This window comes from Callorhinus ursinus, unplaced genomic scaffold (assembly GCF_003265705.2).
Source record: "Callorhinus ursinus isolate GAN/ISIS: 27379988/994484 unplaced genomic scaffold, GSC_fseal_2.0 scaffold2, whole genome shotgun sequence".
In the NCBI taxonomy this organism is placed as follows: Eukaryota; Metazoa; Chordata; class Mammalia; order Carnivora; family Otariidae; genus Callorhinus; species Callorhinus ursinus.
Window position 1 is genome coordinate 31,210,882 of NW_027397064.1, and position 26,197 is coordinate 31,237,078.

The 26,197-nt window shown below is 36.2% G+C and overlaps 1 protein-coding gene across 4 annotated transcripts in view; it reads right to left on the minus strand.

Annotated features, from left to right (window-relative positions):
- The window catches only part of FAM117B (family with sequence similarity 117 member B), an 86,604-nt gene that overhangs the window by 39,453 nt on the left and 20,954 nt on the right, over window positions 1-26,197 (minus strand). For 3 of the 4 annotated variants that reach the window (XM_073879944.1, XM_025893103.2, XM_073879946.1), the window contains exons 2-3: window positions 11,808-11,959; window positions 3,059-3,151 (exon numbers count right to left, since the gene is read on the minus strand). In XM_073879944.1, the coding sequence (XP_073736045.1) occupies window positions 3,059-3,151; window positions 11,808-11,959 (245 nt within the window). The remainder of the gene's footprint in view (window positions 1-3,058; window positions 3,152-11,807; window positions 11,960-26,197) is intronic. The other variant, XM_073879939.1, reaches the window with a different exon arrangement.

Consider the following 26,197-nt stretch of genomic DNA (forward strand, 5'->3'; position numbering starts at 1 on the left):
ATTATTCACCACGACCAAGTGGGATTTACTCCTGGGCTGCATGACTTGTTCAACAGCCGCAATTCAATCAATGTGATACAATACATTAATAAAAGAAAGGATAAGAACCATATGATCCTCTCAATAGATGCAGAAAAAGCATGTGACAAAGTACAGCATTGTTTCTTGCTTAAAACTCTTCACAGTGTAGGGATAGAGGGAATACATCTCAATATCATAAAAGCCATCTATGAAAAACCCACAGCGAATATCATTCTCATTGGGGAAACACTGAGAGCTTTTCCCCTAAGGTCAGGAACACAGCAGGGATGCCCACTATCACCACTGCTGTTCAACATAGTACTAGAAGTCCTAGCCTCAGCAATCAGACAACAAAAAGGAATAAAAGGCATCCGAATTGGCAAAGAAGTGAAACTCTCACTTTTTGCAGACGATATGATACTTTATGTGAAAACCCAAAAGATTCCACCCCAAAACTGCTAGAACTCATACAGGAATTCCGTACAGTGGCAGGATATAAAATCAATGCACAGAAATCAGTTGCATTTCTATACACCAACAAGAAGACAGAAGAAAGAGAAATTAAGGAGTCAACCCCCTTTAAACTGCACCCAAAACCGTAAGATACCTATGAATAAACCGAACCAAAGAGGCAAAGGATCTGTACTCAGAAAACTATAGAATACTCATGAAAGAAACTGAGGAAAACACAAAGTGTAAAAACGTTCCATGCTCATGGATTGGAAGAACAAATATTGTGAAAATGTCTATTCTACCTAGAGCAATCTACACATTGAATGAAATTCCTATCAAAATACCATCAACTTTTTTCAAAGAAATGGAACAAATAATCCTAAAATTTGTATGGAACCAGAAAAGACCCCAAAGAGCCAGAGGAATGTTAAAAAGAAAAGCAAACCTGGTGGCATCACAAGTCTGGACTTCAAGTTCTATTACAAAGCTGTAATCATCAAGACAGTATGGTACTGGCATAAAAACAGACACACAGATCAATGGAACAGAATAGAGAACCCAGAAATGGACCCTCAACTCTAGCGTCAACTAATCTTCGACAAAGCAGGAAAGTAAATTCAATGGAATAAAGTCTCTTCAACAAATGGTGTTGGGAAAATTGGACAGCCACATGCAGAAGAATGAAACTGGACCATTTCCTTACACCACACACAAAAATAGACTCAAAATGGATGAAAGACCTAAATGTGAGACAGGAGTCCATCAAAATCCTAAAGGAGAACACAGGCAGCAACCTCTTCGACCTCAGCCGCAGCAACTTCTTTCTAGAAACATCGCCAAAGGCAAGGGAAGCAAGGGCAAAAATGAACTATTGGGACTTCATCAAGATGAAAAGCTTCTGCACAGCAAAGGAAACAGTCAACAAAACCAAAAGACAACAGACAGAATGGGAGAAGATATTTGCAAATGACATATCAGATAAAGGGCTAGTATCCAAAATCTACAAAGAACTTAACAAACTTGACACCCAAAGAACAAATAATCCAATCAAGAAATGGGCAGAAGACATGAACAGACATTTCTGCAAAGAAGACATCCAAATGGCCAACAAACACAGGAAAAAGTGCTCAACATTGCTCGGCATCAGGGAAATCCAAATCAAAACCTCAATGAGATACCACCTCACACCAGTCAGAACGGCTAAAATTAACAAGTCAGGAAACAACAGATGTTGGCAGGGATGTGGAGAAAGGGGAACCCTCCTACACTGTTGGTGGGAATGCAAGCTGGTGCAGCCACTCTGGAAAACAGTATGGAGGTTCCTCAAAAAGTTGAAAATAGAGCTACCCCACGACCCAGCAATTGCACTACTGGGTGTTTACCCCAAAGATACAAATGTAGTAATCCAAAGGGGCATGTGCACCCCAATGTTTATAGCAGCAATGTCCACAATAGCTAAACTATGGAAAGAGCCTAGATGTCCGTCAACAGATGAATGGATAAAGAAGATGCGAGGTGTGTGTGTGTGTGTGTGTGTGTGTGTGTGTGTGTGTGTGTGTGTGTGTGTATACGCACACAACCTAGGAATATTATGCAGCCAACAAAAAATGAAATCTTGCTGTTTGCAACAACATGGATGGAACTAGAGGGTATTATGCTAAGCGAAATAAGTCAATCAGAGAAAGACAAGTATCATATGATCTCACTGATATGAGGAATTTGAGAAACAAGAGAGAGGATCATAGGGGAAGGGAGGGGAAAATGAAATAAGATGAAACCAGAGAGGGAGACAAACCATAAGAGACTCTTAATCTCAGGAAACAAACTGTGGGTTGCTGGAGTGGACGGGGGTGGGAGGGATGGGGTGGCTGGGTGATGAACATTGGGGAGGGTATATACAATGGTGAGCGCTGTGAATTGTGTAAGACTGATGAATCACAGACCTGTACCCCTGAAACAAATAATACATTATATGTTAATTAAAAAAAAAAGGTTGACTAGCCCGCAATTGAAAAAAAATCAATTCAAGCCATGAAATCCATTCACAGACACAATCTTTACATAACAAATACAATTTCAATCAATATCTTGTATTATTCCTTGAGTAAATCTTTGTTTTATTTCTATATTATATGTAAAGTGCAAATATCATAATTATAAGCACAGAAAATGGTAATTAACATGGGGCCATAATCAACTTGGTTGTATTGGGTTACTGAATTTCAGAAACACTACCATTATATATAGAAATAATAAATGTGAATTTGTTGTATCATTACAATTTTATACATCTGACGCTTAGGTTATGTTAACAGGTATGGACTCTCATTTAATAAAACAAAAGGACAAAGAAAACCAAATAATCTGGTAAGTAATGTGTACATTTCCCCCATTCAAATCTTTATCCAAGCAATGTAGTAACTATTTTTCTGTTATTTTTCAGGTAAACAAAACAACCAAAAAAATAAAAACAACACAGAACAAAACAATGGAAACTGACAAATCCCTGTTGCCTACAACTCAAGGAACTAGGCAAGGAAGGGATCAAACTTCCACACCAGTTCTTTGGAATTATTTTCCTGACCTCCTTAAGTTGATCTGTACTGCCCCACGATGCTGAACGCTTGTGAGACCCTTTCTTCTTTTCAGAGTATTCTTCGGCCCATGCACTCTCTGTCTATAATGGGAAAAAGAGGGAAGGGGTAGGTTAATTGCAACAAGATGGACAGACCTTGAGGGCATTATGCTCAAATAAGTCAGGCAGAGAAAGACAAATACCATATGATCTCACATGTGGAATCTAAAAAACAAACTCAGAGAAAAAGAAATCAGATTTGTGCTTATCAGAGGCACCAGAGGGGGAGTTGGATGAAGGTGGTCTAAAGGTGCAAACTTCTAGCTATAAGATAAATAAGTACTGGGGATGTAATGTATAATATGATGACTATACTTAACACTACTGGTATAGTATATTTGATAACTGTTAAAGAGTAGATCCTAAAAGTTCTCATCATAAGAAAAAAAAAATTTTAACTATATGAGGTAATGGATGTTAACTAAACTCACTGTGATAATCATTTCATAATATATGTATTCCAAGTCACGCTGTACAAAAACTTATACAGTGCTGTATATGTCAATTTTATCTCAATAAATATGAAAAACAGTTTCATTTCTAAAAAAAGTATATACTTTTCTATTATACAATACATTCCCATTAAAGAAAATTTAGTACTAGAATATTTAAAAAAACACAATGACCCAAAATTCTTCCAGCACCAGTTACTTTAACTATAATATTTTAGTCTATTTCCTTCATTTTTATTAATAAATTCTTAGTTATTATTTTTACATAATTATAAGTATAGCATTTCATTGAACAAATGTATACTAATAATAACCAACATTCCTGGGGCGCCTGGGTGGCTCAGTCGTTAAGTGTCTGCCTTCAGCTCAGGTCATGATGGTCCTGGGATCAAGCCCCACACTGGCTCCCTGCTTGGCAGGAAGCCTGCTTCTCCCTCTCCCACCCCTGCTGCTTGTGTTCCTTCTCTCTCTGTGTCTCTCTCTGTCAAATAAATAAATAAAATCTTTAAAAAAAATAACTAACATTCCTGTGATCTTATTATGTGCTAGGCACTTTGCTTTATGGAAGTACAGTGAAAGGTCTTCACTGTATTATCTGACTGAATATATACGAGAAGCTCTACAAGTTCTGCAGATAAGGAAGCTTGATAAGTTGCCTCATGTCTCACAGCTAAGAAGTGGCAAAGCTAAGATAAAAACCTAAGCCTCTGGAATTCATAATCTTAACCTCTACACTATGTCTAGTCTTGATTTAGATATCTGCAAAATATAGCCTCAAAAATGGCAAATCCTTAGTGGTTATACAAAATCCGGAATTTAAAGACACTGTATTAGGAAAAAAAAAAATACAAATGAGTTCTTAGTATGTGAAAATATGCCCAATCTCACCCGTTAGAGAAATCTAAGTTAAAACTTCACTGAGACTGGGCAATTTGATATCATACTCTTTCCTGTATTTTTGGTGAAGTGTAAATTAAATTAGTACAGCCTTTATGGAAGGGGACTAAGCAACTGCTGTCAAAGTTACAAATGCACATACTGTTTCACTCACCTTCTTTTGTAATTTATCATGCAGATGTACAAAATATATATCTTTATGCACAAAATAATACAGCATATTATTCCCGGTAGCACTATTTTGACAAGTAAAAGATTAGAACAATGTAAACAAAGGATTTGTTAAATAATGGTGTGTCTTTACAACAGAATACTTATTCTGCTATAAAAAATGAGTAAGGAAATTCACAATAATCTCTGTGAGATTGTTAAGTGAAAAACTTAAGGTTCACTACAGTATGTACAGCAACTTCATTTAACCAGTGCCACTAGAAAGAATATACACATATGTAAAGTATCTCTGGAAGAATATACATAGTAACAAAAGAAACGTAACAGTGACTGCCTATTGGGAGGAAGATCCTTCCTTCACTGTATATACTTCTGTACCTCTTAAATTTTGTACTGTAAGAATGAATGTATAGCCTATTCAAAACAATACCTCTCTATATATGGACGGGGGTGGGGGCAGGACTTTTAAGGGAGAATCTTTCTATATGGATGGAGCAATCTTTCTATATGGATGGAGCAATGTCCGCAAGTAAAAAACAAGATTGTAGAAGTATATATACACATCACATATATAATATTCCTGCCAAAAATGTAAGAACTTGAATCTAATTGTGAAAAAACAGACTCAAGTTGACAATACTCAACAAAAATACTGGCTTATACTCTTAAAAAATTTCAAGGTCAGGAAAGACAAAGAAAAGCTAAGGAACTGTTTCAGATTAAAGTATACTAAAAAAAAACATAACATCTAAATGCTTCTTGACTAGATCCTGGCTTACAGGAGAAATTACTACAGAGAACATTATTGAGGAAACTTAAAAGCACTGTATTGATGTTAAATCTCCTGGATGTGGTAATCACTTTGGTAATTTTTATTTAACTCCTTGTTCATATACACGTTTAAGTATTTGAAGAGTCAGAATGTCTGCAATTTACTAATGATTAGTAAATAGTAACAAAAGCAATTATATCTGCACCAAAAAATAAAGAAAAAACATAAAAATGTTTATTGGTGAATATACGTGAAGAGTCTACTGGTATTTAATCTACTGTTCTTACAATTTTTCTGTAAGTAAGACTTTTTCCAATAAAAAGATTTTTAAAATTAGGGAAATCTAAATATATTAAGTATAAAATTTAACTCAAGGAAAAGCAAAGGAATATAAAAGCTTCCTATAGATTTGTTAAGAACAAATTAAAGATAATGAGAACAAGAGTATTAAGAAAAATAAAAGTAAGCATGAAGAGCAATAAACAGCTTTGCTAATTTCAGTTATAAGATATTCAAACAGGAAAAAATACTTACCAAAAGTCACTAATTTTAAACTCCTAACTCAAAAGACAACTGCTTTCTTTGTTCCACTTAGATGTTAATAAAAAGTAAAACTGAGTTTTAATTAAGTACATTTCAACTTTGTTCAATCTTGCACTGTATACCAGAAAACTATTAATTAAGCATCTACTGCCAATGCATCAGGCACTGGACTAGGTACTGGGGTTAAGGAAGAAACACACTTTTTATTCTCAAAAGGTTTTTTTCTAGGAGAGAAAGGACAAATAGCCAATTATGATACCATGTGATGAAGAGGTCCCCCCAAGAAAGGCATCTAACCCAGAACCAGAAAGACAGGGAAAGAGGTAGGCAAGATTTTATGGGATGAGGGGAGGCTGCTATGAGCATTAGAGTATAAGTTATCCAAGCAAATGGTGGGGAGGCATTCCAAATAAAATAGAAAACATGAGAAGCATCAGTGAAGAGAGTACAGGGCACTGCAAGTTCATTATTGAGAGCAGGGGTGTTTTTCCTAAATTATTTTTAGTAGGTAAAAAAATGAGTTACACAGTAACTGTATTTGTTTTAAAGGATTCCATGATATAATCCTATTTTATTATACTATAGCCCAGCCTGTTTAAAAAACAGAGAGAGTCACTGTCCTAAAGAAATCTGATCTAAAATGTGAAAAAAGGACAGGAACACCAGTCAAGTGGTAAAATATCTAGAAATCTAGATTATTTCAGAATCCTAGGCTTAACCAAGAAAGGCAAAGCTACTGAGAAGCCAACCAAAGAGCTTATACAGAGGTCATTAGATTTAGGTCTGGGAAAAAAAAAAAAAAGATTTTAACACTTTCCTTCCCTCTTAATATTACCAATTTTAACCAGTGGACCAAGGTTTTATACAAAATAGCAAGAGTTACTCAAAGAGTAATTTAAAAAAAATTTTTTTAAAGATTTTATTTATCTGACAGAGAGAACAAGAGAGCACAAGCAGGGAGAGCAGCAGAGGGAGAGGGAGAAGCAGGCTCTCCGCTGAGCAGGGAGCCCGATATGGGACTTGATTCCAGGACCCTGGGATCATGACCTGAGCTGAAGGCAGCTGCTTAACCGACTGAGCCACCCAGGCGCCCCTCAAAAAGTAATTTTTTTTTTAAAAAAGCTGATCTACCTCTTCAGTACTTTCATTTCATAACACTAAGACACATTGTAGTGTTGCTTATATCAAATATATAAAAGTTATTTTTAAAGTCCAGATCATTCTTTCAAAAAAAAAAAAAACCACCTCTAAACAAGTTTAGACTTATAAACAGCTATCTTCAGTAATTCAACATTATTTTAGTCTCTAATTTACTAAGTATTTAATTTTCTTAGGTTTTTTTAAAAAAGATTTTATTTATGCATTTGACAGAGAGAGAGAGTGAGAGAGAGAGAGCACAGGCAAGGAGAAGGGCAGGCAGAGGGAGAGGGAGAAGCAGGCTCCCCGCTGAGCAGGGAGCCGGATGTGGGGCTTGAACCCAGAACCCTGGGATCATGACCTGAGCTGAAGGCAGACATTTAACTGATGGAGCCACCCAAGAGTCCCTAATTTTATTAGGTTTTAATAAGAGACCATCTTATAGTTTCTGAACTTGGATTACAATTTCAAGCCAGTGCATAAAATGGAAAAACAATAAGCTCTTAATCAAAATCAACCCCTGAAGAGGGAAAACAGTCTCTGAAATGTAGAAGTTCCAAGAGAAAATAACATTAAGATTTTTAAAAGCAAAAGATGACTGGTTTATGTAATAAAAAAAACAAACAAAAGAAATAGTAAAGAAAACCAGACACCAATCACATGAGTCACAAATTCACATACTCATACATGCCACCAGTAAGGTAAAGAAGCCTAGGTGGTTAGGAAAGTTGGGAAGAGAATACCTTTTGAGTCAAAAGAATGTCAAATAATCCAACCACACATACACATTTCATTTTATCCCACACACAAATTGGTATAGTCAGAAAATTCAAAAGGTATCCCTTACTAATTAAGTGAATTAAATTAACAGAACTGCAACACAGATAATGGTGGAAATATAAATTAGTCTAAATTGGGAGGGCAAACTGATAAATGGTCAGTTTTTAAAGGAATCTTTAAAAGAACATGGGAGGTGGGGGGACAGGAGGCAGAGGCTGGGGACAATGTAGTATTAAGGAGTGTACCAAACTCTAAAGCAGAAATGGTAGACCAGCCCCGATCCATTGGCAATGGCAAGCTAAAGCACTGCACTAAAGAGACTCTCAGGCTATTTGAGTTCACAGGGAATGAGCAATGCCTGCCAAAGATACAGAAAAAAAGAAATGATGCCGTATTTTTGCTATCTTTGTGTCAAGTTATTAGGATGACAAATAATCATGTACAATAAAATTTTAATCATCCACTCATCCTCATGACCAAAGCAAATAATGGGGTGGGGGGAGGGGAGGAGGGGAGATTAACATCTTTAAAAACTTGCTGCCATATTCCTAAACTTTTTTGATGATGCCTTTCTCTGTATTTTCCAGAACCTCTTCTTTCCATTCTCACTCATCCCTGAGATACTTACACAGACCTTAGACTCACACATAATTTTTTTTTTTTTAATGAAGAACCAGGGCTCACAGTGGTGACATGATATGTTTTGTCAAAAGTCTAGGAGGAACTTCCTGGAAGCACCCATCTATAATATAAAATAAATGACTTCCATCATACTTACTGCTCTAGCACTATATGGACCGACTGATAAGAGCCCAGGGCCTCTCAAATACGGCAAAATAGCCAATCAGGAATCGTTAGCCTGAATCTTTTTCAACATAATGCTCCAGGAAGCTAAAAGCAATTGACAAACTGCCTAAGATAGAAAACCAACATGCCATCCTTGTTCTGACGATAATCAAAGGTAGTAATTTTAACGGCAAGCATTTACTAAATGCTTACTACGTGCCAGACACTGTTCTAAGTGTTTTACACATATTTCCTTGTTTAACCCTCATAATAATCTTAAAAGATAGGTACTATTCTTTTCCCATTTTACAAAGAGGAAACAAAGGCACAAAAGCGACTGAACTTCAAAGATACACAAAAAGCACATGAAAAGATGCTCAAGATCATTAGTCATTAGGAAAATATAAATAAAACCCATGAGATACAATTTCATACCTATTAGGATAGCTATACTGAAGAAAAAAACAGGAAAATAAGTCTTGGTGAGGATATGGAGAAACTGGAGCCCCTTTACATTGCTGGAGGGAATACAAACTGGTGCAGATGCTGTGGAAAACAGTTTGGCAGTTCCTCAAAAAGCTAAATATATGACTCAGCAATTTTACTCCTACATATGTACCAAAAGGAATTGAAAGCGGAGATTCAAACAGATACCTATAAAGCAATGTTCATTTCAGCATTGTTCACAATAGCCAAAATGTGTAAAAAACCCAAATGTCCACAAATAGATAAATCAATAAACATGTTCACCCATACAATGGAATATTATCCAGCCATGAAAAAGAAATGGTTCAACATGGATAAATCTTGAAAACATAACGCTAAGCAAAATGAGTCAGATATAGAATTACAAACATTGTATGCTTCTACTTATATGAAATATCTAGAACAGGCAAATTCACAGAAACAGAAAGTTGAATAGTGGTTACAGATACTGGAGAAAGAAAGAGGAGTTACAGAGTTCTTGTTTGGGGTGATGAGAAGTTTCGGAAACAGATAATGGCAATGGTTGCATAACGTTGTGAATGTAATTAATGCTACTTAATTGTATACTTAAAAATTGTAAATTTTATGTTAAATACATTTTACCAATTTTTAAAAAGCTGATTTAAGGGGCACCTGGAATGGCTCAGTCAGTTAAGCATCCGACTCTTGGGTTTTGGCTCAGGTCATGATCTCCGGGTCATGATACTGAGATCGAGCCCCCCCATCGGGCTACATGCTCAGCATAGAATCTGCTTGGGACTCTCTCTCTTCCTCTCCTTCTGCCCCTCCCCCCTGCTCATGCTCTCTACCTCTCTCTTTAAAAAAAAAAAAAATCTTTAAAAAGCTGACTTAATTAACTAGCATACATATATTAGGGAATCCAACATCTACCAATAGAGAATTTGAGAATTTATGTAAATGAAAGATTAGAGTGCCCAGCTATTGCTGCATTATACCTTAGGGGATTCTAATGTGAACTTTACAAGCAAGATTAACAGTATGATAATTATAAGTTTTCTTTATATTTGTACCCTTAACATTCCCAATTTGGGGGTCCTTTAGAAAAAGGTGAAGAGAGTATGGGGTTTAACTTTAATTCAATATAGTCAGAGTTAGGTGGGCTCCCAGTGGATTCTAAGATTGTTTATTCTTACTGTTAAGACAAAATATCTGAACCCACTGAACCTGAAACTGCAGAGGAGATAACAAGGGTTGCAGAAATGTTCAAGGAAATATACCCAGAGTAATTTAAACATGGCATGTGGATTAAGCAGAAAGCAAGTAGGAACTACTCATTTTCCATACTATATTGACCTAATCTCAGCAAACTTACAGATTTTGAATAAATGGAGACTCTTCTATAACTCTTTGGTTAAAGTCAGTTTCTCAAAATATTCGTAAATTTGAGGAGCCCAGACTGTTTTCATTTCTGTATTTGCCACTGGGATATAAACCTCAAGGTAATCTCATATCCCAAGCATCTACCCTAACAGTGGGACTCAGTTTCAAGAATATCAGAACACAAAACAAACTAAGCCCAACAAGAATATGTGGAATTTTGGAAACCAAAATGCAAATCCAAAAACCACTACAAAGTATGTTTACTTGGTTCTATAAAAGGACATTCTCTTCATAAAGTGCTGGGATCAAGCTACCATCAGTGATGTAAATTTGAAGTCTAAATCGAGATATACCTTAACTGATTTTCAACAGTCAGTATAAAGAATCTTTTAACTCTTTAACTGATTTTCATTCTTCACTAGCAATAAAGCTTTAACTATTCTGCTCATTCATTCCTTTGCAAACAATCCTTGAGTGTTTACTCTTTCAGGTACAGTACTAAATCCTGGAGATGAAAATACAGAAATGGATGAGCTAGGCCATGGGCTCAACATCTAGTAACTATGAGAAATATTAAATAAATGATTAGACAAATATTAATTATAGTAAGCGTTACGAAAAAAACTAAACCATAAGTGCTATGAAAGTCATCACCTGGCTTCATGATCTTGGACCTCAGCTTCCTCATTTGTAAAATCAGGAAGTAGATCTAAATGATGTCTTAAGAACCTTTTCTTCATTTATTTTTAGTAATCTCTATACCCAGCATGGGGCTTGAACTCACAACCCCAAAGATCAAGAGTTGCATGCTCTTCCAGCTAAGCCAGCCAGGTGCCCTTCTTAAGATCCTTTTAATTAAAAAATTTCATAAATCTAAAAGTATAAAATTCTGCTTCCAGGGTCTCTTTGTCAGGACATTTACATTTACAGAATCTATCTGCAACATAATATAATCCCTATCTTCCAACATGTGACGATTTTTGGCACAAAAATATAAGGTTAGATGGAAAGTAAAGTAATCCTTACTGTTAAAAATTCAATATATTAAATCTATTCTGATGTTCTAAACTAACAATAAAGAGGAAGTGGGTGGGGGGGGAAGTGTGTCCATAAATTATCCTTATGTATTGGAATTACTTTGGGAACTATTTAAAATGCACATTCCCAAGCCTCAACCAAAGCCTACTGGAGTATCTGCACTTTTGATAAGCTTCTCAGGTAATTCTAATACACACTAATGTTTTAAGAATTTGAGCACAGCATAAAACAAATAATGTTATGAGAAACGGTTTCAGAGTAAAACACTTCAGGATAAGAATTTTAATACACCTACCTGTGTAGCCTTGTCCCTCATGCAAGGAGCAGCTTGCCCATGACTATCACGAGGCCAGTGTCCTGCAAGGTATGGAGCAGCAAGTGTATCCAGAGAGGAAGTCCGGCGGATAATACTAGAGGGGCTCGAGGATGGTGGTCGTGTTTTGTCACCTAGATTTAAAACAAATATATGTATTTTTAAAATAGATTAGGAAGGAAACAAAGTAGAAACTAAGTTTTAAACGATGTGGAAATAACTTAAATATAAAAAAACAAGTGAATAAGCTACTGATTCACACAAACTTGGATGAATCTCCAAGGAATTACACTGAGTGAAAAAGTTAATCTCAAATGGCTACATACTATAGGATTTCCTTTATATAACATTACTGAAATGAAAAAATTTTAGAAATGGAGGAAAGATTAGTAGCTGCCAGAAGTTAGAGCTAGGAGAGGGAAAATGAAGTGGCAGAAGAGAAGCAGGCGTTATAAAAGGGCAACGAGAGACCCTTGTGATAAGGAGCTGTTCAGCTTGACTGCAGTGATGGATATACAAACATACAAAGGAGGTTAAACAGTACAGAATTATATGCATGCACAAACGAGTTCAAGTAAAACTGGAAAAATCTGAAGAGCAAATCATACAACGTCCATATCCTGGTTGTAATATTGTACTACCGTTCTACAAAATGTTATCATTGAGGGAGATGGCGGCAAAGTATACAAGACTTGTATTATTTGTTACAACTGTAATCATCTCTACAGAAAAACAGAAAATAAGACAAATGTATATCTACCCATTTTAAAAATGTTCATCTTGGTTTTAAGATTAAATAGGTATAACACACAAAATACTTATCATTACACCACCTATACTCAAAATGATATAAGGCAGTTAAGACAGTCACAGGAAAATTCCATTTTAATCAGCTCTATACACACATATCTCAAGGAGATTTTGTTACAGTAAAACTATATTAACCAGGCTACAGGAGCTATTGTTGAAGCCACAAAGGCAAAGTCTTTTCCATTGCAAGCTACAGGATATGTATATTTAGATGTAAGCAAAAAATAAAAACTAAAAAAACTAGAGGTAATGGGAAGTGAGAGGTGACACAGGAAAAACACCTTTATATCTCCTTTTTTTTTTTAATGGGGCAAGGAAATAGGCTTAGCTAATTTATGCTTTAAAAGGAAAGAAAGCAAAAGAAAGAGAGAAAGAGAAAGCAAGCAAAGAAGCAAGCAAGCAGGCAAGGAAGGAAAAGAAAAGCTTTAAAAATAATAAACATAGAAAGAAAAGACTTGAAAAATATTAAATATAAATATATGCATAAGTAGGACTGTATTATAATGGTATCATTCTAGTTCTATATAACAAATACTTTGCTCTTCTTAAGCTGACATATGAAAACACTTTGAGACACCCCCCCATTTGTATTACATTATGTCTTAATAAGAGTCTTGCATAGTTACAAGTATAAAAGTTCAGTTGCTGGTTATGTGACCCATGTAACAAAAGATTCAATTCCACTAACATAATAGTTACAGCAGCTGTGTTGCTGATAATCATAAAGCTGCTTCAGATATGCCTGATACATAATTTGCTTTCAAAACAGCACAATTATTTCACTAAAACAATGCCTAATTGTTGCAAATGCTAACCATCCCTGTGCAGTCTTCCTTTTATAATAAACAGAAAATAGAGTACATATCCACAAGTTCAAGAAAGCATGTTCTCACATTATGACAAGTGAAAAGCAATAAATGTACAAGTTCACAATTTTCCTTTAACTAAAAAATTAATCTCTATTGGGACAGTCACAAGAAGATTGTTCTCAGCTAGGAAAAAAAAAAAGACACATATACTCTGTAAACTGGGGTGTATTCATCAAAATGAAACTGCCAGAAGCTGTCTGGTACTTTTTTCCCTACTGTGATGCTGCTTTAGTCACCCACCAGTACCCTAATCAAATAGTCCTTACTAATGGGTCTGATTCCATTTTGAAGATTTTTAATTATCCAAGAGTTGACTTTTCAACTAGGCCTCCTAAGATTATTAAATTTTCCATAATGAAATGGGAGAATAGAAAATTACACATGGTCACATGTAAAAATACAAAACATTTTCTCTTTAGAACTCCCTTCCTGTAACCCATTAATTTTGAACATTTATTAAAGGTCTGTGAGCCAGTGCAAAGCCCTAGAAATTAAAAAGACTAAGTTACAGTCTCCTGTAAAGAGCACAGTCTACATTAGCTTGTCATTATTCCATTTCATTCCAAGTCCCCAAAATTGACAGGATTTGGTGCCTAATTATGAGGGAGTTTAAGGGATGGGAGGGAGCCTCAAGAGTCAAAGATGACTCAAAGATTCCCATCCTACCTGAACAAAGGCTGTATTTATAAGGAAGTCCAGAGAAAGAACCTCTTTGACAGCTGACAAGACCCTTCTTGATTGGGCTTCCCCAGCCTCACTCCAATGCCTGCACCACCTCAATCCCTACCGGCTGAATGACCTGCAGTTCCCAACAAGTGCCATGCCCTTGCATGCCTCCACGCCTTTGTCTCCACTTAGATTTCCCTAGATACCCCTTTCTTTGGTTTGGCTAATTCGTGTTTAACCTTTGAAAACTTCAGCTGTCTAAACTGAAATTCAAAATTCAGTTCAGATATTTCCTCTGGAAAATCTTCCTTGAACAACTACCCAAGCCCAAGAAACACATCAACTTCTAAGTCAAAAGTCCTACTGTGTGCTGCCATAGCATGGTTCACAGAAATAGTCCCTTGAATGCTCCACTAGAGAATAAAACTTTGGAGGGCAGGAATTCTACCTCCCCTCCATCCCAATGATTAAGACAGTACCTGATATACATGCAGAGAAGAGAATGACTTCTAATGTTACTATTCTTCATCAACAAGGGCAAGTGTGCACAATAAACTGTGATACACTTATTAATCCAAAGTAAAGCAACAAAGTCAAATATTGCCTAGTATTAATTACATGTGGAATCTTAAAAAAAAGTGAAACTCATAGAAAACCGATTGCCAGGTCATGAGAAAATAGGGAGAGGTTCATGAAAGGGCACAAACTTCTAGCTATACAATAAATAAACAAGGTCTGAAGCTCTAACATGTAACATGGTGGCAGGGCTGATTAACACTGCATCGCACAATTAAAATCTGCTGAGTGCAGAACTTGGAAGATAAATATGTAAGGTGATGGATGTGTGAATTAAACAGACTGGAGGAACCCTTTCACAATGTATGTGTTTATCAAATCATCGTGGTGTGCACTTTAAATATCTTACCATTTTGTCAATTATATGTCAATAAAGCTGAACAACAAAAAAAGTCAATCAAAACAACAAAACAAAGGTTTAAACTTGACTTTGTTTTTTAACAGTCCAGTCTTTAAAGAAGTTAACCACAGCAGGGTGTGACACTAAAAAAAACGGCAGTCAGCGCCTTGGGCTCTGGAGTTCAGAACTCCCCAGCTATCTGTGACCAGTTCTACTGGTTCCTGAGTGACTTCAATGACCATAGTAGAGCATCCCAAACCACAGCCCCTGGGTATTACATTAACAGGTTCTACAGACCTTGTTAGATTTAGGTATTTGCAGAACTTAATCAGGTACCACCTTAAAAGGCTGTATTCATATTTGTTCAGAAAGGGGAAAAAAAAACTCTTTTTCAAGTATAAAAATGATAAATACTCCTCATAAAGAAACTGAACAGTACAAATAAAAGCAACCCCAACAGGCGACCACTCAAGAGAGAACCATTTTAATGAGTATTTATTTCAGAAATTTGTCTACCACTCACACACACAATTTTATATAAATGAGGCCCCATTAGGCGTGCTATTACTTATTGTTGAGAAATGAAACGGACTTGTTGAGGACCTATTTCCATGGCAATAAATACAAATCTACAATACATTACCATTTTTAATAGCTGTATAGAATCCTACTGAATGGATATACCTTGACTTAATCCCATAAACGATGGACATTTCCAGAGGCAGATATGTATCTTTTTACATTTAATTATCTCTTAGTGAAAAAATGTCTAGACATCAAATTATATATCCAAGGACATACATAGGTTAAAATTTTAAGCACTGCCACATTGCTTCTCACCAGAAAGCATTTTGCCCTCACAAGAATACTCATTTGCCCACATTCTGCAGTGTACTTTATCAATTGCTGCCAATCCAAAAAAAGATGAGGGGCGCCTGGGTGGCTCAGTCGTAAAGTGTCTGCCTTCGGCTCAGGTCATGGTCCCAGGGTCCTGGGATCAAGCCCAGCATCCTGCTCCCTGCTCGGTGGGAAGCCTGCTTCTCCCTCTCCCACTCCCCCTGCTTGTGTTCCTTCTCTCACTGTGTCTCTCTCTGTCAAATAAATAAAATCTTTTAAAAGAGATGAAAAATATCAAAAAGCATCACATGCTACAGAGAAATCATTCATGACAGGAAAAGTCAATCAATGTGGCAAACTTCCCTATTGTCTTATTTTAAGAAACTTCCATAGCCACCCCAACCTTCAGCAACCACCACCCTGATCAGTCAGCAGCCATTAACATCAGGGCAAGATCCTCCACCAGCAAAAGATGACTCGCTGAAAGCTCATGTGATGGTTACCATTTTTCAATTAAGGTATATACCTTGGCTTTTATATATATATATATATATATATATATATATATATATATATATATGGTGCTATTGCACACTTAATAGGCTACAGTGTAGTGTAAACATAACTTTTATATGCACTGGGAAATTAAAAAACTAATTTGACTCATTTTATTGCAACATTCACTTTATGGTGGTGGTCTGGAACCAAACTCGCAATATCTCCAAGGTATGCCTGTATCCGGGACACAAGTCCTTTATCAAATATATGTAGGTGAAAGTTTTTGTCTAGTCTGAGGTGTGTCTTTTCATTTTCTTAATGATGTTTTTTGAAAAGCAATTTTTAATTTCAATATAATAAATTTATCAACTACTTCTAACAGTTTATTTCCTAAGAACTCTTTGCCTACTCTAAGATCAAGAAGATTTGCTCCTAAGTTGTCTTCTAGACATTTTTCAATTTTAGCTTGACATTTATTTATTTATTTTTTTAGATTTTATTTATTTATTTATTTGACAGAGAGAGAGAGAGAGAGAGAGAGAGAGAGAGAGAGAACGCACAAGCAGGAAGAACAGCAGAGGGAGAGAGAAAAGCAGACTCTCTGCTAAGCAGGGAGCCCAAAGCGGGGCTTGATCTCCTGTACCCAGGGATCATGACCTGAGTTGAAGGCAGATGCTTAACCAACTGAGCCACCCAGGTGCCCCAGCTTTGACACTTGATCTTTGATCCACTTAGATTTCATTTTTGTGTATAGTATGAGGTACAGATCAAGGATTACCCACACACACACACACATCTGTTCCAGAACCATTTCTTGAAAATATACTTTCCCCACTGAACTTAGGAACATTTACTGAAACATGTGGGCCATTTCTGGATATTCTATTCTATTCCACTGAGCTATATCTCTGTCCACAGGCAGTACAGTGTAAGTTCTTCAACTTTAAAGTGTTAATTTTCAATATTGTTTGTCTACTTGCATTTCAATATAAATTTCAGGTCTTTGCAATTTCATATAATTTTTAAATGTAATAGTAAAAAATCAAATTTTATGTACTGTTTTATTTTTTCAAATTTTATGTACTGTTAATGTAAATTTTAAGATGAGAATAGGAGTCACAGGGGCTAAAATCCTTGATTTATTCCTGATCTTATGGGGAAAAAAAGATGTTAGCTGTAGACTTATGTGTGTGTATATATATACGTGTATATATAATAAAGCAGTCTTTCAGTAATAAAGTTCTCCTTCAGTCCTAGTTTCCTGAGAGTTTTTAACAAGAAGGGATGTTTAATTTTGTCAAATACAATTTTCTGCATAAGCTGAGATAATCATGATTTTCCTTCTTTGCTCTTAGGAAACAGGGTGAAATACAGTCGATTCTCATTATTTGTAGTGTTTACATTCTGTACAGTATCCAATGAACACTGAAATAGTGAACACTGAACCACTGTTCCTAAGGGAAATCCAAGGATAGACCCCTATGAGCCTCTGATCACAACATTTTCATCAACCAATAAACAGCTTTGTTTTATGGATTTCTGTTTAGACACCTTATTTAATACATAGGACTGATTCATAAACATTGAAATCATGGCCAACACCACTATAACTCATGCTTAACAAAGTTTACCTAACACACATATTTTCTCCATAAAGCACATAACAACCTTCTTATGTTTAGAAACACTGGACAGCACATCAGCACTTACTTGGAGACCATTTTAAAGAAAAAAATTAACAAAAAAGCAAAAAATGAGAAAAATGTAAAACTAAATAGACTGTGAAAAGAATACTTGTTTACAATATGAGAACTGAAAGAAGGCAGAGTGCTTTGTTCTACCTTAGCTGGGAATATGTGCATCAGGTGACTCAAATTTTTCATTTATAGTCCAAAGTATCACAAGTATTGATTTTGGAGTTACAAATAAATTTTTAGCTAGTGGGCAAATTCTCAAATATGGAATCTCTGAATAGTAAGGATTCACTGTATATTGATTTTTTTTTAACTATTAAACCAAACTTGCATACTTGGCATAAATTTACTTAGTAGTCCCAATATATCATCATCATATTTATATTGCTGGATTTGACTTAATAATGATCTGTTAAGGAGTTTTGTGTATTTATGAAGGATATTGTTACGTAGTTTTCTTAAAATGGCTTTGATATTGGAGTTACACTACCTCATAAACTGAGATAGTGAAATATTTTCTATTTTCTGAAAGTACTTAGGGACAATTTGTATTATTTCTTAAGAGTTCTATAGAATTCACCTTTGAAGATATCTGGACAGTTTTCTTTATGAGGTTTAATTATGAATTCAATTTCTTTAGTTGATAATAGCGATAAAGGAATATTCAGATTTTCTATCTCTTCTTGTGTCAGTTTTGGTAGTTTGTCTCATAAGGAATTTGTCTAAATTGTTGAATTTACTGGCATAAAGTCCACAATGATCCTTTATTATACTTTTATGTAGAATGTGTAGTAATACCCTTTCATTCCTGACATTGGTAATTTTGAATCTTTTCTCCCTTCATCAATCTAACTAAAGGTTTATCATTTTTATCCTTTCAAAGAACCAGCTTTTTATTTCATGGATTTTTCTCTATTATTTTATCAATGTTCTAAGTCACCAATTTGTTTTATTTCCTTCCTCTACTTTCTTTGAGTTTAATTTGCTTTTTTTTTTAAGATTTTATTTATTTATTTCACAGAGAGAGACACAGCAAGAGAGGGAACACAAGCAGAGGGAGTAAGAGAGGGAGAAGCATGCTTCCCGCTAAGCACGGAGCCCAATGTGGGGCTCGATCCCAGGACCCTGGGACCATGACCTGAGCCGAAGGCAGACACTTAACGACTGAGCCACCCAGGCGCCCCTGCTCTCCTTTTTCTAACTTAAGATAAGACGCTTAGAAAATTATTGATTTTGGATTTTTCTTCCTTTCCAATATAAGCATCTTTCAAAACTATACATTTCTCTCTAAGCATGTCTTAGCTGTATCCCAAATAATTTATGTTGCTTCACCACCATTCAAAATATTTTCTCATTTCCCTTGTGGTTTCTTCTCTGACACATGGATTATTTAGAAAGTTTTTTCAATTTCCAAATATTTCCCATACAGCTTTCTGTTACTGATTTCTAATTTAATTCTGTTGTGTTCAGAGAACATTTCTATTATGATTTCACTCCTTTTAAAGTAAATGAGACTTATCCTATGGTTCAGCCTATGGTTTATCTTACTGAATGTTCCATGTGCAGTTGAAAACAATGTGTACTGTGCTGCTGTTGAATGCTCTATAAATGCAAATTAGATTGTTTGTTGATAATGTTGCTTAAGTCTTCTAACTGCTTACTGATTTTTCTCTCTACTTCTATTATCATTACTAGGAAAAGAATGTTGATCTCAGCTTCATGAATTTTGAAGCTTTACTAATGGAAACACACTTAAAAAATACATTATTAAATTGATCCCTTGTCATTACGAAATCTCTCTTTTCCTTATTCTTAAGTCTACTTTAAATTGTAATCAATACTCTAGCTTATGTTCAGTTCTGTACAGTGCCTATTTCCCCACTCTCTACTTTTAACCTACCCATTTCTTTAAAGTCTTTAGGTTGCATATAATTGAATCTTGCTCTTTGTTAGTTCAGTCTGATAACCCCTGTGTTTTAATTAAAATGCTACTCTAAACTATACATGAAAAGGCCTGTCACAGGACTCACAGCCTACTAAGAAATACAGGTAATTAAGTACATACAACATAATATGACAAATACTAGAAGAGTGGTTATGTCCAGCGTTAAGAGAACTCACAGGCACCTCACATTTTACTAGAGGCAACAAGAAGAAATCTGTTCCACACTTTGCTTAGAAAGCTCCACAGCTAGATCACCCTGTTCATTAGGCACATTTCCTACTTTCCATACTACTGAAGGCAAGAGTGTTGCTAAGATTTCTGCCTCAGTATAACAAGAAACCCCCTTTCCTTCAGTTTTGAACATTTCTCATTTCCTTTTGAGCCCTCACTTGCAGCTTCATCAAAGCCCAAATTTATAGTCTGTTCAAAGAAACTTCTCTATCATGATCAACAAAATTCTTACAACCTCCATTCACTGCCTGGTTCCAAAGTCACTCTCACATTTATATATATTTGTTATAGCAACACCCCACTTGTAGTTTCCAAAACCTGTATTAGTTAACTATTGCTGCAAAACAAGTTACTCTAAAACTTTTGGCTTAACACATCAAATACTCATTATCTCATGATCTCATGGGTCAGAAATCTAGGTGTGAATTTATCTGAGAGTCTCTGATTTGGTATCTCACACAGACGCAATCAAGGTGTCGGCTGCAGTTACCAAGGTTTAAGTGGAGAAGGATCTGCTTCCAGGCTCTTTCATAGGGCTAATGGTAGACTTCAGGTCCTTGCTGACTTTTGTTGGCCAGAGACATCAGTTTCTTTCCACTTGGGCCTCTCCCTAGCACTACTTAAATATAACAAGTTGCTATCCAACAGAATGAGAACTCACAGAGAACAAATGAGGGAAGGCAAGATGCAAATGACAATCTTTTGGTAATCTAATCTCAGTAACGGCAGCCCATCATTTTTGCTGTATTCTTTTGTCAGAATTGAGTCACTAGGTCCAGCTCACAATCAAGGGGAGGGTATTACACAAGGGCATGGATACCAGAAAGTGGGACCAATTGAGAGCCATCTCAGAAGTATGACCAAGGTAGCAGTAATCAAAATTAGGGATACCCAAGGGAAGAAGAAATGTCTAGAAGAGCAGAGGTTTTGTAACAGAGGTAGCACTTGAGTCAACTCTTAAAAATGGGATTCTATACACCAAAACAAATTATGTAATATATGGTGATTAACATAACAATAAAAAATCTAAAAAAAATGGGATTCTAATGGATATGCCAAAAGAAAAAAAAAGGTGAAATATAGCTATAGGAACTACATGTACTTTATAACAGCTGAAACAAAAGGACAATGCAATATGACCACGAATCGGCCAGAGAAGGTCTTGAATGTTATGCCACAGATTTTGGATTTCTTTCCCTTCCTCCCTTCCTCCCTTCCTCCCTTTTCTCTTTCTTTCTGTCTTTCTTTCTGTCTTTCTTTCTTTCTTTTTAAGAGAGAGAGCGTGCATTCCTGTGCATGCACACAGAGTGGGAGGAGGGTGGCAAAGGGACAGAGAAAGGGAGAGAGAGAATCTTAAGCAGGCTCCACATCCAGTATGGAGCCCAAAGCAGAGCCTGGCCTCACAACCCTGAGAGATCATGACCTGAGCCAAAATCAAGAGTCGGAAACTTAACCGACTGAGCCACCCAGGCACCCCCAATTTTGGATTTCTTAGGGGAAATGATATAATCAGCATTTTAGAAGCAATTTTTTAGGCAGCAGTATGGATGGAGAATAAATTAAGTCAGGAAAATATGTCAAGCGGCTATTGCAATAATCCAAGTGAGCAAGGCAACTAGAATCAAGACCTTGAAATATTTCTGAGCAATTCAAGAGACTGATAGTACTGAGTCCTCTTAGGGGTGTTTACACACTGTGCTCATGATGAAAGGACGAGGACAGAGTGCAGCAGATTGGAAAGAATATGGAATTTGGAACTATCTAGACCTTGTTCAAATCCAACTCCATCAGCTATACTGCCACCGCGTTGTTACTTAACTGTTCTGAACCTCTCTTAATGCATCTGTAAAATAAACAGAGTTGTTGTGAGGAGGAAATGACAACGCTTATGCACAAAGCCAGGACACAGTGAACAGCAACTAGCATTATTATGACTTTCAAAAGTTTCAGGCTTGGGGAACTAGACTATAATTAGTTCAGTTTCAAATCCACTAAGTTTCATATAGGTATAGAATGTTTTACACATTAGTGTGTCTACAGAGTGTGTCTGAAGTTCTATGCCAGAAGGACAAATTTGGAAGTAATCTGTGTAAAAAGATACTGGTACACAAACAGTTGATGACACGTAAGAGAAGTGAGTACTGACTGGAACCCTAGGAAACAAGAATATTCCAGGGACCTGCAAAGAAAGAGAAGTTTGAGAAAGACACTGCCACTGGATCACTGTGAGGATTAAAAAGAAAAAATACAGAAAACTCCTAGCACGTAGAGGATACTGTACTCCCTTCAAAAGTCAAAAGCCATTTCAATAAAGCCAGCAGGCAGAAGTCACACTGAATAGTCTGAGGCATGAACAGGAAGCAAAAAGTTAAGACATGATTCTTTAATAAAAGTTCCTTATGAAGGGAAAGAAATGAGGTGAAAACTTTATGAAGGAATGATTGGCCTTTAATTCATCACTCTAAAGCCGGCACTAGCAACTTTTTTTTATACTAAAATCAAGTCCAAAACAAGCAGTGAGAGGAAATGCTTTGTGGTGAAACAAGGACTTAGCCCTCTAACATTTACAACATCAGCCAGCTGTAAACAAAATATATGCTACTTCAGTTCATAAATATGCCATAGCTCTTTTCTGGGCTCCACTGTAGTCTTTCACTTCTCTTGAAAACAAACAAACAAACAAACAAAAAACTCCCAACCCAAACTAAAATAAACAGATCCATCTGCAACTAATAAACACTTGCTAATAACAGTCTTCAAAGAGAGACAATAAAGGAACAAAATACAATAAGTAAAAAGAACTTAAGTTTCATATTTCAAAAGGTACTTTAGAATTTTAATATCAATCAGTACATACATGTTGTACTTACTAACATCCATACCATTAGCTCTCTCTTTCCTTTGCATGAGACATAAATTTAGAACTCCCTACCATATATGTTTAGAGAGGTAAACCACAAGCAATTCTGAACCTATCATTTCTATTGCCTTCTCTATTCAAACTATGTTGCCTACCTTCAACAACATTCATTCAATACACATGTACTAAGTATCTATTATAGATACAGGAATGAAGAAAAGAGAAAGGTTGCTGCTATTGGAAAACATATTCTAATAGGGAAAGTGGACCATAAAACCAACAAATACATTAGATACTAAAAATAGAGAAAAACAAAGTGGAGTGAAGGAGTTAGGGAGCATGCTGTAGGGGGCTGTCATTATTTTTTTAAAAAGACTTATTTATTTATTTTAGTGAAAGAAAAGAGCACAGTGTGGAGGGGGAGAGGGAGAGGGAGAAAGAGTCTTCAGCAGACTCCACCGGGAGCCTGATGTGGGACTATCTCACGATCCTGAGATCATGACTGAGTTGAAACCAAGAGTCAAATGCTTAACAGACTGCACCACCCAGGCACCCCTGAGGGGTTGCCATTTTATACAGAAGTTAGGGAAAGCCTTTCTGGTAAGGTGACATGTAAATAGAGACCTTAGAACAAACACAGGAGAAAGACCAGGGTATCTGAGGAGTAATCCTGCTGGAAAGAACAAGATGAAAAAGCCCTGAGGTAAAAGCACTCTTGGCCTCCCCAAATCACTTAACCCTCTCCTCTCCTCTTAACCCTCCAACCAAAACTGTAAGATTCACCAAGACAATACCTTTCTAGCCATTCCTTCCTTTCAATACCCATTACTACAGTCCTAATTTCAGCTTTCCATCACTTCTTGAACTATTGCACCAAACTAGCCTGCCTTCAGCTTCTCCATCCCTCCATCCTACACTCTGCTATCATTTGTTTATGTTACTAATTCCCTCAAAAGTTTTCAATGATTCCACAATACACATTGAATAAAATCTATAATCTTAACCCGGCATTTAAACACTCCTCCAAATTTGCCCCAGCCTGCATTTCCTATTTTTCCTATTGTTCCTAGAAAGAGCAGGTAGAATATAGTGGTTAAAAAAGAGGTTCTGCCCACCAGACTGTATGGATTAAAAACCTTGATCTATCATTTACCAGATGTATGATTTTGCATGTTATTTACATCTCTGTACTTTCAATTTCCCCATCTGTAAAATGGGGTAGTTATGATACTCTGTTTAAGATTTGTTGCAAAGACTATTTAAAAAAAAAAATCAATGCAGAGCATTTAGAACCATCCCTGGTACATCATACAGATTTTATAAAAAAATAATTTCAAGTATTAATCTAGATATAGTTTATGTATTAAGATTTATTAAATCATGATACATCTACATAGAAAATACAATTTCAATAAAATGAGTGAGGTCTATTCTACATAATTTATACCTAAAAAAAAGTTAAACATACAGTCTTTCCGAAAGAGAAATAGCTCTATGTATAGAAAACACTCCAAGTTTAACAAAAATGTGTAATTTTGTATACAGTATACCATTCTACTAAATTTGCTAAAAATTTATAAAATATGTACGTATGAAGGAACGCCTGGGTGACTCAGTCAGTTAAGCTTCTGCCTTTGGCTCAGGTCATGATCCTGGGTCCTGGGATCGAGTCCCAAGTCGGGCTCCTTGCTCAGCAGGGAGTCTGCTTCTGCCTCTGCCTGCTGCCCCCCAACTTGTGCTCTCTCTCCCTGCCTTTCTCTCTGACAAATGAATAAAATATTTAAAATAAATGAATAAAAAGTAAATAAAATACATGTATGCATGTGGGGTATGTGTACAGGAATGTATCACTATATAAAAATTCTGCAAGAATATCCAAAAAACTGTATATAAGGAGCCATGGAGAAGTATATATACTTTCCATTTTAAATCCTTCCATGAAGCATAAGCTTCTTTTAATCATGTACACATATTATTTTTAAAAATTAAAAATATTTGAAACTAACATATTGCCAGGCGCTATGCTCATTTACAATCTGTTGGGATAGGCAGGTTCTAAACAAGCAATCAGAAACCTAATGAGTCTTAAGAAGGGAGAAGAACAGATTGCTCTGAAAGCTTGTGAAACAGGAAGCGTCATCAAGCTGAGACCTGAAAAATTAGCATGAGTTAGCTAGGTAGGAAGAGTTCCTAAAGCGAAGAAGAAAGAATGTGCAAAGGACATGAGGCAGTAAAGAGTATTTTTGCTCAAGAAATCAAAATACAGTCAATATGGGAAGGCCACAGAGAGAGAGTATGGCTAACTTCCTTTCTTCTTATCCTGAGGAAAGCCCACCCACTCTGAAGACCCAGTTCAAGCATCATATCCAAGAAACTTTCCCTAACTTTCTGGGCCAAACATATTTCCTCTGTGTTGCTATCAGCCCTGAGTATACACTTGAGCACTTGCCACACAGTCTACTGAACTCAACTGTTTATCTCTCACACTAGCCTCTAAGAACCTTGAAGGGATTCCTTATCTCCTTTGTCAATTATAGAATACAGCAGCGGTCAGCAAACTATGACCACAGGCTACCTAGCTAAGAATGGGTACTTACATTTCTATAAGGTTGGAAAAAACACCAAGAGTATTTTGTGACATGTGAAGATTATATGAAATTCAAGTATCAGTGTAAATAAAATTTTATTAGAACGTAGCCATACTCATTCATTTACATGTCACCTATGGCTGCTTTCTTGCTACAATGTCAGAGATGACTGTTGTGACAGAAACTATATGGCATATAAGTTCAAAATATTTACTGTCTGGCCCTTTCCAGAAAAGGTTTTGCCCACTCCTGGTAAGCCTAATATCTGGCATAAAGTCCCTGAGCTTTCTTTATAGTCTTCCTATTTGGGGCGCCTGGGTGGCTCAGATGATTAAGCGTCTGCCTTCGGCTCAGGTCATGATCCCAGGGTCCTGGGATCGAGTCCCGCATCAGGCTCCCTGCTCCTTGGGAGCCTGCTTCTCCCTCTGCTTCTCTCTCTCTCTCCCCCTCTCTCTCCG